Raw genomic sequence first — 17,187 nt, 5'->3', positions numbered from 1 at the left:
CTCAGATATCGACACCTGTCACTCGAAATCCGAGACGTAAAATTATTGAGATTCCTTATTGACAAGAAATCTACAAAGTCACTCAGATATCGACACGTGACACTCGAAATCCGAGACATAAAATTATTGAGATACCTTATTGACAATAAATATGCAAAGTCACTCAAATATAGACATGTATCACTCGAAATCCGAGACGTGCCCCTCGGTTAGAGATGGTAAGAAATATGACCTGACACTGTTCATTAAAATATTAATTTTGAAGGTGAGAAAGTGCCGAGAAAATTTAAGAAGAGGAGATAGAAGAATGATAGTTAAACTTCGGAGAGATGTCATATTCAGCTTAAAAAGTAGTCAGTGCATGGCAAAATGTGTTCAGTTTTAAGAATAGTGTTCGTGTTCAATTTCAAAAATAGTATGGTACTCGTGTTCAATTTCAAAAATAATGTAGTTCTTGTATTTAGTTCAAAAACAATCAGTGTTAATAGTATTCAATTTCAAAAACAATGTGGTACCATTCAATTTCAAAAATAGTGTAGTACCATTTAGTTTAAAAAATAATGTAGTACCATTAAATTTGAAAAATAGTATAATATCATTCAATTTCAAAAATATTACGTGTGATGGACTCGCGGGTTCCCGCAAGGCAATTTTTTTTTTCACTTTTTCTATTTTATATTTTAGACTTTTGGTATATCAAACTTTTGTTCTTTTTGGTAAAATTTAAGTCATTTTCATTAACTAAAATTATAAGACGATTTTTTTGTTAAAATAAAGTCCGAACACTTTTCATTAAAGTTCCCAATAATAAATGTGCCGCCCTCATAGTAGAATACGCGTAAAAAACATTCTACTTATGGAAATCTTTAAAGTACACGTTTTAATCTAAATAGCTCCAATCCGTTTATTAACTGAGCAGCAAAAGCCCCAGCGCCTATGTCACTTCAAAATTTCTTCAAAGTACTTGAATATGCTCAAGTGATGTGAGTGTTGAGGTTTTCCTGTGACAATTTCTCAACTAAAACCAACAGAAACTGAAATTTTTACACCACCGCTGCATCCTTCACAAAGCCATCATTCGGGAGCAATTATTACTCAAACAAAGTGATACAACACTCAATTTCTCAAGACGAAGCTGCTTTCTTGCAGAAATTCTCAAGCGATTCCATCGTAACACTTTTTGGCCTTTCAAGAGGCAAACCAAGAGCTCGGTCCCATATCAACTGAACCAAACCAAGAGAACATATTAACACAAAGAAAATTTAACAATTAGGAATAAAAGAGAGAGAGAGAGAGAGAGAGAGAACCTGGGAACCAATCCCTATACTCCTCGATGCACCGAAAAGAACAGTAAAATATCTGCCACGGTTGAATTTCAAGTACATTATCATCTCAAAACATGTACCGCTTTGGAATATTATGGACCATCACCAGGTACAACGTAAGGAATAATAACATGAAATATGATACCTTGCCTCAGTCACAAATAGTGTAGTACCATTTAGTTTAAAAAATAATGTAGTACCATTAAGTTTGAAAAATAGTATAATATCATTCAATTTCAAAAATATTACGTGTGATGGACTCGCGGGTTCCCGCAAGGCAATTTTTTTTTTCACTTTTTCTATTTTATATTTTAGACTTTTGGTATATCAAACTTTTGTTCTTTTTGGTAAAATTTAAGTCATTTTCATTAACTAAAATTATAAGACGATTTTTTTGTTAAAATAAAGTCCGAACACTTTTAATTAAAGTTCCCAATAATAAATGTGCCGCCCTCATAGTAGAATACGCGTAAAAAACATTCTACTTATGGAAATCTTTAAAGTACACGTTTTAATCTAAATAGCTCCAATCCGTTTATTAACTGAGCAGCAAAAGCCCCAGCGCCTATGTCACTTCAAAATTTCTTCAAAGTACTTGAATATGCTCAAGTGATGTGTGAGTGTTGAGGTTTTCCTGTGACAATTTCTCAACTAAAACCAACAGAAACTGAAATTTTTACACCACCGCTGCATCCTTCACAAAGCCATCATTCGGGAGCAATTATTACTCAAACAAAGTGATACAACACTCAATTTCTCAAGACGAAGCTGCTTTCTTGCAGAAATTCTCAAGCGATTCCATCGTAACACTTTTTGGCCTTTCAAGAGGCAAACCAAGAGCTCGGTCCCATATCAACTGAACCAAACCAAGAGAACATATTAACACAAAGAAAATTTAACAATTAGGAATAAAAGAGAGAGAGAGAGAGAGAGAGAGAGAGAACCTGGGAACCAATCCCTATACTCCTCGATACACCGAAAAGAACAGTAAAATATCTGCCACGGTTGAATTTCAAGTACATTATCATCTCAAAACATGTACCGCTTTGGAATATTATGGACCATCACCAGGTACAACGTAAGGAATAATAACATGAAATATGATACCTTGCCTCAGTCAAACCAAAATGGTTCAACAGAACTCCACTGTGTGCATCTACATTGGGCCATGGGTTTTTAACCTATAAAGATGATAAAATCCCAGATAAAATCAGCATCAGATTGGTCCTAAGGTTAATAGGAAAAGACAGATACAATGATTGTAAAAATCCTCAATTTCTCACTAGGCTTTAAAGTGAAAGATCATAGTTCGAGCAGAATAAAAAATTTTGCACTTCCGTCAGTAAATATAAAGGATTACAGTAATATTCTCAAGAGGCAAAGATATAACATAATTTACATTCATAAAATAAAGTTATTAAATTACCTTGCCTAGTTCAGTAAGTATGGGAGGCACAACTTCATAAAGCTTCGAGACCTGTTTAAGGTAATGACTAAATTAGCTCATAAAGGATGGATGCAATTACAACCATGATTTGCAGTGTGCATAAAAAGGGCACACCCTCGTGCGATCAGGGTTACACCTACCAGCTGAAACAGCGGATCATCAGGCATGTGCTTCAATGCAAACTCCCTTTGACATGTGTATCGTGGGTCTGTTTTACGCAAGACTCCGTGTCCAAAACCAGGAACAACCTGCAATACGAGAAAAAGAGGAGAGAGGTGACAATTACAGACAAGAATATTAGCAGCTCATCAAACTATGGGCATCAAACGAAGTTTCAAATATATTTCAAATAGTGAAGATTCAAGAAAAGTGAAAGTCCATTTTGCTTAAGGAACAAAAAAAAAAACTAATCAGGTCTGACAAGGTAACTTCCCTTGCAAGTTTAAAACTTCTACAAAGTCAAGGGTAGAATAGTCGACCACCCAGGGCCGGCCCTAGACCAGGGCAGCCAGGGCGACCACACGGGGTCCCAAAAAATCAAGGGCACAAAAAAATTTAATTTCTATTATTATAATGTTATGTCCAGTAAGCATATAAAAATATAAAACTGGATTATTTGTCATAATTTGTTATTTGCAGCAGTGTTTCGCTGATTTCTTGCAATGGAAAGGAACACGGGTTCGAATCTCAAAACTGCCTATGTTTTTTATGAATTATTTCACCTTTGGTTTAAATAAGTAGCTATATTTCTATATGTGCCTTTGACAAAAGTGGTTTTTACAAATTCATTTTCAATTAATTACCACCCTTTGGCAAATAATAATAATAATAGCCACCCAGGTTCAGATCAAACCGAGGGCCTTTTTCTTTTTAGCAATGATGTTCTGTTTCAATATAATGTTAAGGTTTAGGGTTACTTTTCTTTCTTATCCAAGAAAAAAATGAGTTATAATTTTAAATAACATATATGTGGTATTTGGTTTTTCAATAAGTTTTTTGGTTCATTCATTGTTTATAACATTATATATAAAAATTAGAGATAGAAAAATATGACAATTCTTATGAAGCCCCAAGGGACAGTAAATCAGAAAATTATCCCCATAACCATAAGTTTTATACAAAAACACCTGTCATACTTTAATTGATTTTTGCTTGTGAAATATTTGTGTACCCTTATCTAATTACAAACCAACGTGAAATGTTATAGCTTAGATGTGAAATCTATTTTTTCTTCACGTATAAGTAGGAGGTCTTAGGTTTGAGTCTTTTAAATGACAAGTTAGATACCAAATTATGGCTAACCCATCTTGTTGCTTTAGCATAATCCCTCACACCCCGCTATCATTTTATCAAAGAAAAGTTACATCGGCACGCACGAATACGAACACTAAAACAATTGAATTTTGTTTCTTACGTGGAGTTATACTAGGGCACTTTTTTCTGGTATTGCCCTGGGCCTCAAAAATCTCAAGACCAGCACTGATTACTACATATTTTATTTATCTGTTGACAGTTCTAAGTTCAGTAGGCGAGTTCTGACAAAGATTGAATGGTTTAGCCAATTTTCTGGCAGAAAAATGTCCGTGAGCAAAGATGCACATTGCTAATTAGATACTAGATTCATACAAAAATAATAATAAATTCGTGAGCAAGGGATCAACCGTGCACGTTTACTACAAGAAGAGAATAAACTGAACATGGGCCATATTTAAATAGACTATTTAGGTAAAAGTCGATGGCATTACCTTCCCACTTTTTAATGTTTTCCAGACATAATCTTTCAACTGCTTTGTAGTTACATTCTCTCCAACTTCATCTACCACAGACTTTATCCAAAGCAATACTTCCTGCAATAAAACAGTGCGGTATGAGGAAAAGAGAATGCATCATTTCAACATGCAACCTTTCTATACATCAATAACTTTTTTAGATATACAAAATATAGTTCACGCTTTTATTAGAATAAACAGATGGAAAAAACCAAACATAAGAAAAAAATATTACCTGATTAGCCAAACCATGGAGTGGGCCAGCCAAGCCGTTTAAAGCAGCTGCATATGAAAGATACGGATCTGAAAGTGCACTAGCAACCTGTATTCAGAATGTAAAATTAAAGAACATATACATCAACATCCAAATTGGAATAGATATCAAGTTATCGATCAAATCATCGCATGATTTACATTTTTCAAGACGAAATGATGTTAACAGGAGTCCTCATTACCAAAGTATAAGAAAATAACAAGGGAAAAAAGAACAAAAATTGGGTAGCTTACTAAGTGGCCGGTGTGAGCACTGACATTCCCACCTTCATGATCACTACAATGCATTATTACTTAAAATGTCATGTAACTTGAAACCAAAGGAAACATGTCATTCACTGTCCTTGAAAGAGAAGTTTATACAAACCTATGGATGGTGACATAAAGCCTCATGAGCTCATGCACTATGGGATCGTCAAAACCCAGCATGTGTGAAAAATTTGCACCATAATCCAGAGAATCATTAACGGGTCTTACTTTTCCATCCTTGAAAATTCTTCAAACCACAAGGAAGAAGAGAAATAATGCCATCGTTCATCAGTCAGTTGACAACATCGTACATAAGAAACAACTTTTTACACAAAAGTTTCACAGGTTTAGATTAAATGCTATTCTAAAACATGCACAAGGGGTGCAGTTGGATTGGAAATTCTAATCCAAACCGAACATTTCCGATTCTGAAAATTTCTGAAAGACTTGGATGGCAATTGGAATGTACCTATCCAAACCGAAATTCTGACATTTCTTAAACTTAGTACTATAAAAAAACCATGCGTATTCTTATTTTATCATGTTTATTGTTATATTTATATCATACACTCACCTATTGTAAATTAAAAATGAAGAGCATAATCATACGTACTATTTTTTCTTGTCCACAATGATTTTATGTCATACACTCACCTAACAGCCTACAAGCAAAAATTCGGAAAAAAAATATTGAATGCTAGATACATAAAAGTTTGAAAATTTTCAAAGTTTTGCAAACTGTAGGAGATCCGGATCGTAAATTCCGAGATAAAACCGATTCCGAAATTTCTGATAAATTACGATAATCCCAAATTGGAACTAATAGTTGATTCCCAAATTTTTCTGGATTAGCATTGGATTGCTGGCTTCCGATCTGATCACAATGTTAAAACTTTTGTTCTTTCTAGAAAGAACACAAGGTCAAACATTCAAACATATAACTATGAGAAAGATGTAATATGCTTTACCAACCTTCGATAAATATAGGCAGCTACTACTGGCACTTGTGCAATCAAGCTAAGTGAATCCTCAAAAGTTGGCTCCCAGTACCTAAAAATAACTTATGTTAACAGGTCTGAAAAGTAATGGAAGACTGGGGTTGAAAAGAAAAATACAAGCAAACTTACTTTGATTTATGTATCCCCTTTTCATATGCCTTCTGGAATTCACTGTCTACCTGAAAGCAGTATTAAACAATGGGAAATTTAGTTGCATATACTAGAGATACTCAGCAAATCAGGTAAATGAGTACTGCCAGCCTTTTAATGAAATACTTAATTGTTTCATTCACGTGGAGAACATTTCATTCTTTTAGAAAGAAATACTGTCACTAAACCCAAAAGAAACACTGAAGCCGATTGAATGCTCCAACAAAGAATAGTCATTCAGAAAAATTAGCCTCCTTAGCTCTAGATCAACAATCATGAAGATGAAAGACAACATGCAGTATTCACCACAGAAGTAGCATGTATCATACTTTTGCGATAAATCCTAATTGATAACTGTAATGCAAAACAGACCATACCCAAGCAAGGACTTCATCTAATTACTTGTTCGTATGTAATTCAAACTTATTGTGATAGATCAAAAATTGCATAGTAAACTCAGGACTATGAAGTTTTTATCTCAGAAAGTAATTATGAAAAATTTACAACATAAACCTCGCATTAAACATATTCAGAAAAAGTTGAATACACAAAGGAATGCTAGAAGCATATGAGATTATGAAGAGACAATCTGGGGACTCGACACTAAGTTCTCTTACATATAAGTAGTAGTTCTCCATATCAATCTTACATAATGTACAGCAATTTCTCCTCTATTTATACAGAAACTAAAACAAAACATCCGGGAATTGATGCTGATAATATTAACACTTCACAGTTGAATGTGTGAAATCAAGTAATCAAGACTCAAGAGGGGTAATACCGTAATATTAATGAGAAATACATGCATACATTATAATAATCGATGATGTATTACAATTTGCAAAATATCAAGTTATTTGCTTATGCAAATACACCCTTGGCTAAGGGAAAAGCCTAAAAGAAATGCCCCACCTTCCATTTCACAGTTACCTAGAAGCCTAGGGTTCTGCTAAAGACAATTTGGCTAACCAAGAACCAAAACTAAATGCATGAATACAGAACCAAAACTAAATGCATGAATCTGATTTTGACCAACCATGATTATGGCAAAAGGGCAAACGGAGAATAACTGAAACATGAGTATAATGCAACCCTAAGTAGCCCATATACCAACCTGGAGGGCCATGACACCAGTGGTGAACTGGGTCATTGGATGTGCTGTAATAGGCAGAGCATCAATGGCCTTATACACATGAGCTGCAATGGAGAATTACAGAGATCTGATGAGTAATCTTATATTAATGATCATAAGAGTGTAAAAATTGAGTGACTGCGCACAGAAGCACTTCAATCAAACCTTATGCACATAAGAGCCTTTCTAGATACAAGTATTAAGTGAAACTGTGAAACAAACATCTTCTGTAGGTAGGCTTCTCACATATATGACCACTTCAGAAGTAGCCAATTGAAGTCGTCATAAGTATTTGGTTTTTCTTATGAAGACATATAATATAATCCAAACAGAATTATGTAGTTCATCAAATTATGGGTAGCAAAATAGACAAATATAAGCTACCAAACCTGGAACTACAGCACGAGTCCTCAATTCCTTGGATAATGCATCTACTTGCTCTTTGCTAGGTACCTATGACACATACGAATGGCAAAAGCTGTGTTCAATGTTAAGATATTCCAAAAAAAACACACCCAAAGTAAAAAAGAAAACAAAGCCAGATAATTAAATACAAACGCTCTTTGGTGCATGTTATACGCAAGCAATGTTTTATCCAAATTTGAACTGTGACATTAATGATGACATTCAGCTGAGGCTAAGTATTTCAGGAGGTATATAGGGAGTTACAGGTATCTTGTATGGAATCATGGATACACATTACAGTAAAATGAAACTTGTATTTTTTCAAGAGTGCACCTTTAAAATATCTTGTGATGGAATATGCCTAAAAAACCATACCTTTCCTGTCAAAAGCAGCCACAGAAGACCCTCAGGCAAAGGTTCTCCACCTGGCTTTGCAGCCGGTAATACTTTCTGGCATTCTGGAATTGACAAACCCCTGAAGCGAATTCCCTGCATAAAGAAATCAAGACATCCTATTAACATCATATTTTCAATTAGCTGTTAGAATTGTCACATAAATTTATCCACATTGATTTATAAAATTTCAAGATGAGTAATTCAAATGTACACCTCATCTGGATCAAGTAAGGAGGTTTCCCACAGCAACCCTGTCATTCCTCTCATTCCACCAATCACCTACGCAGTTTTAAATCGAATCCAAACACAGTTACAACCTATGATCATATGTAAGTTCAAAATTAAAAGTTTACTCTATTTAAAAAGAAAAATAATAAAGTTCAGATGAAGGCTCACTTCTTGGCTTTTAATGGTACAAGCATTAAGTTCTTCGACTGATAACAAAGGGAAACATTTTACAGTTTCTATATGAAAGAAAAGGAAGAAAGAAAGATACTATACCATATCAACCGTGATATTGCCCAGTTGAACTTTTCCATAATCTGCCTTCAGTTTTTTCAGACGTTCCTGTAGCCAAGAAAGAAACATGCAGCTGTGATAATATACAAAATACACTTACTAACATATCTAATATTCAAATATAAGTAAAATCTCAGAATTGCTCAAAGTATGAAAAACTGTGCATGACATAAGACCTCAACCTTCCACCAATCTAATGCCTATGGAAAAATGAATAGAAGGAAGAGCTTTAGCTAGCTCTTAAGCACACACTACTTGAAGCAGATGGAAAGAACTGATTCTCACCCACACATTACACCAGTCATCTAAATAAACAAAGAATGCAGCAACTCAACACTCGACATCAAGAATACAATCGAGTGATATTAGCGTACAAGTAAACCAAAAACAAGAAAACACAGCTATTGGGAAAGTGAATGCTTTCAGTCAGGACTAGGACTAGACTAGTGTAACAAACCTGTTGTTCTGGAATCAATTCCGCCAACTGAGAACGAAGGTCCTGCACGGCATTGACAACACAGACACAATGAATGTCATGACAAAACTGAGATTTATTACTTGCAACATTTGTGATTCACTACTTTGCACATTCTCGGAAATTAATTGACATAAAATGAAAACGATAATATCAGAATTACAATTTAGAGGCTCCAACGTGCATGTGGTAAATAAAATTAAATGGATTCTACAAATACTAATTGATTTGTATGCAGAATATCGACTCGTTTCGTAATAGGAAGAAGAACTCACGAGATCTGTGGTGGTCTGCGTTTGAATCCATCTGACGGAATCCCTGAGACTCGACCGATGCCCCTGCAACCATCACAATCACAATCACAAACACATTTGGTTCCAAAAAAGGAAAAATACAAATTTCGGTCTGAAACAGGTAAAAGGAAAAGGAACTCACGAGACGAGAACGGAGCTTGGAAAGCGCGGTGACGCTCCTGAAGAATACCATCGATGACTGCAGAGATTGATCACCTCTCTTTCTCTCGCCGTACCCTGCACCGAACCAACTCAATTACGTTTTAAATGTGAAAGACCGAAAAATACAAACAATCAAGGATATTTAAGGCCCAAACCCAAAGAGAGAATGAAGAACTGAAGAGAGAATTACAATTTAATATTGGAGTTCCGATAAAAAATTAAAAATGGCAGAAAAAGGAAGGTACATACGGACGGAGGAGTCAAAACTCTCAAAAGTCAGAGAAATAGGCCGTGAACAACTAGTAGTGTAGTGCCAAACGTAATTTGAGACCAACCACCAAATCAGACGGAGTACAAAAGGCCAAGCCGCGGTCACTCGTTTACCTTTTAAACACCTGTCACTTTATTTTGTTTTTATTTTCGCATATGTATATTTTAGTTATTTTAACATTGAACTTGCAAGAGGTCATTTACCACAATTGTGAAAAGGAATTGAGCTTTTGGATGGCGGTGTGAATTCGAATCTCGTTAGACTCTACTCTAGTAGCAATAAACAAACATACATTTGCACCTTATGCCAATTTAGTTCCCTTCAATTCACTTTTTAACGTACTTTAATAGCTTTTTTCTCTATTTATAAATTGTATGTTTTATGTTCGATTGGTATAAATGACAAACGTTACATTAAATTTTTTTTTTTTTTAAAGGAGGACAACTAGTGATAAGTCATGATCATCCATCCATTCCGAGGGCCAAAAAGTGTCACGCCTCGAACCCGACATACGTTTAAGATCGATACGTGACGTCACCCAACATTCGTATATCTAACAGATCCCGCCTCCAGGATATGTACAAGGCATAACTCAAGAATCGAATCGCATAGCAATTTTTCGTATACTTTATGGCTGCATCTAACCTCCTTGTTAGACTGCCTACGTATCCTAAACAGAAATCAAGCCATTCATAGTTCATCCTTCCCCACACTCGAGCATTTGTCACATAAACCACTAGGTCTCGACATAATGCCACAAATCAGGCATGCAGCAACTCATGGAACATTCAATAAAATACATTAATAATCTCTAGCCACATAGGTCAACGAGTCTAATCATAATGACAACCATCATAACCAACATCACTTCACGATCATACCAATCCATAACACATACAATATACCGAAATGCGGGGCTAGACACAGTTCGACCGAGGCCTACATCTCTGAAACTGAAATCAAATCCAAGGAACCAACAAGTCAAATGATGCGATTTCGGACCACTCAACGAAATCCATCAACATCGGGTTTCGGACCTCTTAACGGAACCATAATACCAAACAGGATTCCGGACCACTCAACTGAATCCAAACCAGGATACAATTCTGGACCACTTAACGAAATCGCGGAGTAGAAGGGATTCCAGATCTCTCAATGGAATCCGAATGGATACGATTTTGGACCACTCAACGGAATTGCGGAGTACAATGCATATCGAATTACTTAACGAAATCCAAGCTGGATACGATTCCGAACCACTCAACGGAATCGCCGATCACGAGGAATTCCATACTTCTCAGCAGAATCCAGACGGAGTAGAGAACCGGACCACTCAACGGAACCCCAGCGGATACTCAGTTCCGAATCACTCAACAGAACCAAGCGGAGGACCAAGGAATATAGCAACGCTTGAAGAAGAAGACTTGAAACAAGTACTCAAAATACAAAAGCTCAACGAAACAAAAAATGGAACAAACGCAAGGTACACAATTAGAACAGCTCAACGAAACGAGAAATTATATAATGATATGATATGTGAAATAAGTCTTGAAGCAACAAACCCCATGACAATGGGTTAACGGTCCACTGCTAGCCTTCACATTTCATCACATCATATCAATTATGCAAATCAACCACATTTCAAATATGCACATCAAATCACATTTCATCAAACAATTCAACAAGCACTTCAAATCACATTTCATCACATCATACTCATCATACAAATCAAACCATATTCCACAAACGTTTTCAATGCACAAATCAAAACATACTTGATAACAAGTATAATAGAATATGATGCCACTAGTACGCAAATCGAATCACACGTCATCACAATGAGTCCATCAAACTCCATGAAATCTCATCTGCACTCTAAGATAACCGACACGCTAGAAGAACTCGGGCTAGTTGACTAAAAAGCCAACAGGCAATCAAGGTCGAGAGTAGGGTCCACAACCCTAGAAATCTAAACTGAAGATCCGCCTATCAAAAGTCTAATTCGTAACTTTCTAAAGTCCACATTATGCTTCTAGATCAACATGCTAAAATCTCATCACAATCCAATGGTCGGATCTCCGCTAATCACGAATTCAAGTGGCGGTTAACGTTTGATTTTACAAACTTAGAAATCCAATTCGGGAAGATCCATACGTCGGATTCCAGATCTGTAAGTTCCGATGGTCTTCAAATATTATGTACTATATTGTATTAAAGTTTACTAACGATTCAACGATCAGATCGTCAATTCATATTTTGGTCAAGTGATGTATTGTAATGAAATTAAGTTCAAACAATCAAACCACGTCATACGGATATCAATTATGAAATCGAAGCATCTAATTGAACTTAGAAATACATCGTTGGCCCACCGCGGTCGGGTGCCCCGACTTGCCGAAAAATTCAACTATTTTCAAAAATCACCAAATTTTACAGAAATATATATCTCTATCTCAATGAGTAGAGCAAGTTTCATACCTGTGTCCAATGCCAATTTGGCCGGGAAAGGCCCCAATTTCACTCAAACCCGCCGGAAACCCTAGAATGGGTGAGCTTCAATTCGTCATCTCCAATGTTCCGCCTCCAAGGTTGTTTGGGCTTTATTCTTGGGTTCAAGGAGGGTCTAATGGTGGTAGAGATCGAGGGGATTGCATTCAAAAATGACGGATCACCGTCAATGATGTCGTCGGCACCAGTGCTTCTTCTTTCATGAAATTGAACCCAAAAGCCCTCAAATTTGAGCTAAGATGGTAGATATGGGGTTGTGGAATAGGTTGTAGGTGGTGGAAGGGTGAATTTAGACTGAAAAGTGGTGGAAATTGGTCGGAATCAAACTGGGTACACGAGTCGACGGGTGAGCCCATTCCCCTTTTCCTTTCCTCTCTCCTTTCCCCTCCTTTCCCTCCTTCTAATTGGTCCTCCTCCCCCATCCTTTCTCTCCTTTCTCTTCTTTTCTTTTCATCTCAACCATCCACGTGTCATAATCTGATCATTCCAGAAAATCTGGAGCCTTCTAATGAGGGCCAAATTTACTAAAATATCCCTAACTTTAAACGTTAATAACTCTTTCGTTATAACTCCATTTCATGAATGTTTGTGCCTACGCGTTCGTGAGATCGAGCTCTATTCGAAAATATAAATTGTGACCTCGAATGGTCTACGAATTTTGAATAATTAATTTCCAAACTTCAAGCCTCGTAACTACTTTAATAAAAATCTAAATTCAAACAAATTAAAAAAAAATTCTCGAACAATAAAACAAAATCTCAATAATTCAAATATGTATATCATAATAGTGAAATCCAAGAACGGGATTTCACAAAAAGACTCACAGAAGCATTTCAGCCTGCCCTGGCTATAGTCAAGCAGACTCACCAATTTGGAACCTCAAACCTCCCGATTTTTTGTATTTTAGGAGCTAGAATATACACCCTTACCACTGAGACACTGTTGTGGTTGACAAATGTTACATTAAATTAAATTAATATTCATTACGTGACTTAGCGAAAATATGCTCAACCTAATATTGATATATTGTTGTATTAAAAAAATCCAATATTTAAGAGAACTAATAGAAAAGAGGTGGAGCATTTTACTTGTAGACACGTTGGGGGGCCGCCAGCGCATATTAGTTTTCATTTTCGAATGCTTAGCTAGCTTCGGACATCACCACTCCACCAGTTGGGTATCTGATGCCTTCTGCTGTCGATTTGAGACCGTTCAAGACCATCAGCCACCATTTGCTCTTTTTTTATTGTTTTATTAATTAAAATATTTTTTTCTTCTAAACAAACGATATTATCTATATTAAGAATGTAGAGAAGTGAGCTAAGCTTCACAATTGATTAGCAACAACGTGATTCAAATTCACTTTTAGCAAGAATTGAATCTGATACCTCTTACTTACAAGTGAAGATGAATATCATTAGACCGTAGTACTAAATAACTTAACAAAATATATTTCAAAAAATAATAATTAGTCTTGCTCTCCTAAGGTTCTCATTTTGAGGACATGTGATGACCAAATGCATATTAGTCACAAGATTATATTAGTTTAGATCCAAAGATTTAAAATAATTATTAGAAAACTCATTTTTTTGTTAAGACTAGAACAAAACACTTACTATCATATTATGTTGTATTTTTACGATTTTTTAAAATCATAATGATAGAAAGATAATTTGAGTATTATGAAAGCTTCACTCTTTTTTGCATTCTCCATGTAGATATAGATGAATGCTCAAATTCAGTACAAAATCTAATTTGATTAAGGCACGTCCAGTGTCTAGTAACATTTTACATAACAAATTTCTAAAAGTTATTTTGCATAACGAAATGACAAATAGAATTGCAGATATATTTAAGAGTGCATTTAGTTTTTCACTGGCAGTGATATCTCTCTCTCTCTCTCTCTCTGATGCTCTGCCACTTTCCCTTTTTTATTTTCATTTTTCGAAAAGCTTTTTTGGGATATTTAATTTAATTTTCTGGTTCGTTCGTTTGTTTTCTCTTTATTTAGGAAGACAGACAAAGAGATAGCTCAGAGGCCTGGCGCTAGGCCAATGTGGAAGCTAAGAACAGGGGCAACAAAAAGTTGAAGGCTTTAATTTTAAGAAACTTTAATGAAATGTTTTCGGTATTGTTTACTTTAACAAAAAATTATATTTTTATACTAAAAGGTTAATCATAATACTATTCACTTTACTCTTTATTTTATCCTTATCGTTAAAACTCAAAGTTTTCAAGTTATTTTTATTAGTTTTTCTTTAATTTTAATGTTTATTTTTATTTTTTATTTTTATTGTAAAGTTGAATAAATTAATTTCTAGTTGCTGATCTTGGAATTCAGCAACAGTGCGAATCCCCATAAGCATTAGATGCCAATTATTGTGGACTCTCCACCTTTCCTTTCCACTTTTTTCTTTTAATTGGTTTTTAATTCTCTTGCTACAATACAGTACGAACTCGAGATTAATCTAACTCAGAACTACGCAGACGTGGACCTAGTTACATTGATCACTGCCCTCTTCGTATATATTTGAGTTTGCATCTCCCTCATGTATTTTAGTTAGATAAGACTAGAAAAAATGCATGCGCATTGTCGTGGGAACTAGCTGTTTCAGGCATAATCGGATGAATAAAACATATTTAAGTTGAATAAATTCAACACAATTATGAACAAACAAAGGGATACATGAGTTAATGAGGTCAATAAGATAAACAATTTTGCTTTTATATACATTCAAGTGAGTTGGCATAAAAACACATCGTACAATGAGTGGGAAGAAATTGAACGTCTTTGATTAGAAATAGATGATTTCCAAAAAAGTTCTGTTTCCTTAAGAAATAGAAGAAACATTTAGTTCACACATATAATATATGTCCAGCAGTGTAGGCAGCCATTTCAACAGGTAATTAAAAATATAAAGTGTTGAGGACTTGTTCAGTAGTTAATTTTGTAACCATAATTGTTTAAAGGCAAAAATAAGCAAAAGGTCTGTTTCCATATGAAACTGAAGAAAAAGAAGCAAGCTGTAGTTTACACATTTTGCCCCTATATGCCCTGCAATTTACATACCTCACTTGTGCAACATATGCCTTACACTGGAAAAACATCAAAAATTGAATACAAATTTGTAAATCATGGACGGCTTTTGTTTTACATTTTTATAATCAAATCAAGTGACAGTGTAGCACGTAAAATAAAAAATGCATGATGAAATGGATTCATAGTTTTCATGCATGACACAACCCTATATTATTCCATAAGTCAACTTAATATAATTCCACAAAGTGAAATTATAATGCTTACTTGTCGCAGTGCGGGCAATGCCACAATGAAAGCATATGGCGAAACTTAGTAACCTGTAGCATTCATTGCACTTTGTAGCCGATATGATTTTGCCTATCTGATGGCATTTGCCAACACAAAAAAGGCCACAAAAAGGATGCCAAGTCCACTGTGATTCTTATGACATGCGATAAATAGAACAAACAAATGATGTTTTCCATATCAATAGCATACCTAAAAATGTAAAGGAGACAACACAGTAGCTTACTAATTCAAAAGATTAAATGAACTATAAATGGACCAGTGGTTAATGGAACAAATTCAATACAACTGAATCACATTCTAATTTTAAGCTAAGCACTATGTTGCCAAGAAAAGTGCCTATATTGCTGTAAATGTAAGAAAAATGAGTTAGCACTATCCACTGCTCATTTTGCTGAATGAAACGCCTAGAATCTATCCATTTCAAGTAAGTAAAAATCCAGAACAGGGAGATGGAGATATTAGATGTTGAAAAGTGATTAAATTGCCATCTTAACAATCGATTTAACCTATATACACCTACATATATCAAATTCGATCTTAGATAAAAATAAAGCTGCTGATGAGATAACTGATTCCTGATGTGAGTCATCACTTCTACTTTTTATGGCAACGATTACTTAAAGTTCTCATGCATACTCAATTGATCAATAATATCGACAATCCATCATTTCAAAAGGGTCATTACTAAACATCTACTAATCCGTAGTTACCTATAGTTTGATAACTGGAAGCCTGAGGCTTAACAAATTTGTAGATGTTTAGTAATGACCCTCCTGAAGCTCTTTATCAATATCTATGTATGTTAAGTTAAGAAAGGCATGAAGAAACTAGAGTCAAGACAAAATTAATTTTAATTTAAGAATTTGAACAATCAACCTTGAATTAGTACACTTGGTGATATGGATTCCATGTTCCATCAAGACCGCTCAGAACAAATGCGAGATTTTGGAATGGATTCTTTGTTCCTATTCTCACTTTTGGCTTGGCATCTATTGCTTTGTTTAACATGTAACATTATATGTATTACTATAACATGTATATAAACAGATAGGTAACATATTGCATTGTGTGTATATAATGTAATTTTGTTCTTATACCAAAAAATAGTTGGCAAAGAACACATTCAACCTGCAGATATAGGTTCCATTCAAGTTTACACCAAATTCATATAACATTTCCAAGTAAATTCATACATAATTCGTTTAAAAATAAACAAAAATTTTAGCAAGTTGGGCTAAAATACTGCAATTGCTCAAAGTCAAAAAAGCGGGGAAAAGGTAGTCAGCTCAGCATAATATACAAATTTTCAAGCTTAGAATTGCCTTGTTCGCAAATCAGTATTCTGTTACGTATACAACCTTTGAACTTATTATTTGAATCCAAAGCGAAAAAGTCAAGAAGACATTCACAAAACCAAATCAAACGCACCAAATGTCACATCAAAGAATAAATTATATAAATTGGCAGATTGAAAGAAACTCAGTAGA

The 17,187-nt window shown here is 35.0% G+C and overlaps 1 protein-coding gene across 2 annotated transcripts; it reads right to left on the bottom strand.

Annotated features, from left to right (window-relative positions):
* Nucleotides 1-833: 833 nt before the first annotated feature.
* On the bottom strand, nucleotides 834-9,927 carry LOC103945808 (citrate synthase, mitochondrial). Of its 2 annotated transcripts, none has more exons than XM_048586319.1 (21): nucleotides 9,843-9,927; nucleotides 9,574-9,668; nucleotides 9,414-9,476; nucleotides 9,121-9,162; nucleotides 8,646-8,711; nucleotides 8,358-8,423; nucleotides 8,124-8,237; nucleotides 7,733-7,796; nucleotides 7,326-7,408; nucleotides 6,191-6,240; nucleotides 6,036-6,113; nucleotides 5,182-5,310; nucleotides 5,049-5,091; nucleotides 4,777-4,863; nucleotides 4,518-4,619; nucleotides 2,913-3,020; nucleotides 2,752-2,802; nucleotides 2,433-2,506; nucleotides 2,270-2,321; nucleotides 1,308-2,181; nucleotides 834-1,223 (listed from the first exon to the last, which is right to left on the bottom strand). In XM_048586319.1, exons 2-20 carry the CDS (start codon nucleotides 9,622-9,624, stop codon nucleotides 2,083-2,085), a joined length of 1,422 nt encoding a protein of 473 aa, XP_048442276.1. In that variant the 5' UTR covers nucleotides 9,625-9,668; nucleotides 9,843-9,927; the 3' UTR covers nucleotides 834-1,223; nucleotides 1,308-2,082. The 2 variants fall into 2 exon arrangements, with proteins under 2 accessions (XP_048442276.1, XP_048442275.1); XM_048586318.1 differs by having other exon boundaries at nucleotides 9,784-9,846.
* Between the last annotated feature and the right edge of the window lie 7,260 nt (nucleotides 9,928-17,187).

This window comes from the organism of the source record quoted next, unplaced genomic scaffold (assembly GCF_019419815.1).
Source record: "Pyrus x bretschneideri cultivar Hongxiangsu unplaced genomic scaffold, Pyrus_bretschneideri_v1 Contig24, whole genome shotgun sequence".
Taxonomy (NCBI): domain Eukaryota; kingdom Viridiplantae; phylum Streptophyta; class Magnoliopsida; order Rosales; family Rosaceae; genus Pyrus; species Pyrus x bretschneideri.
Note: the sequence above shows the minus strand (reverse complement) of the source record. Positions and strands in the feature narration are given on the sequence as shown.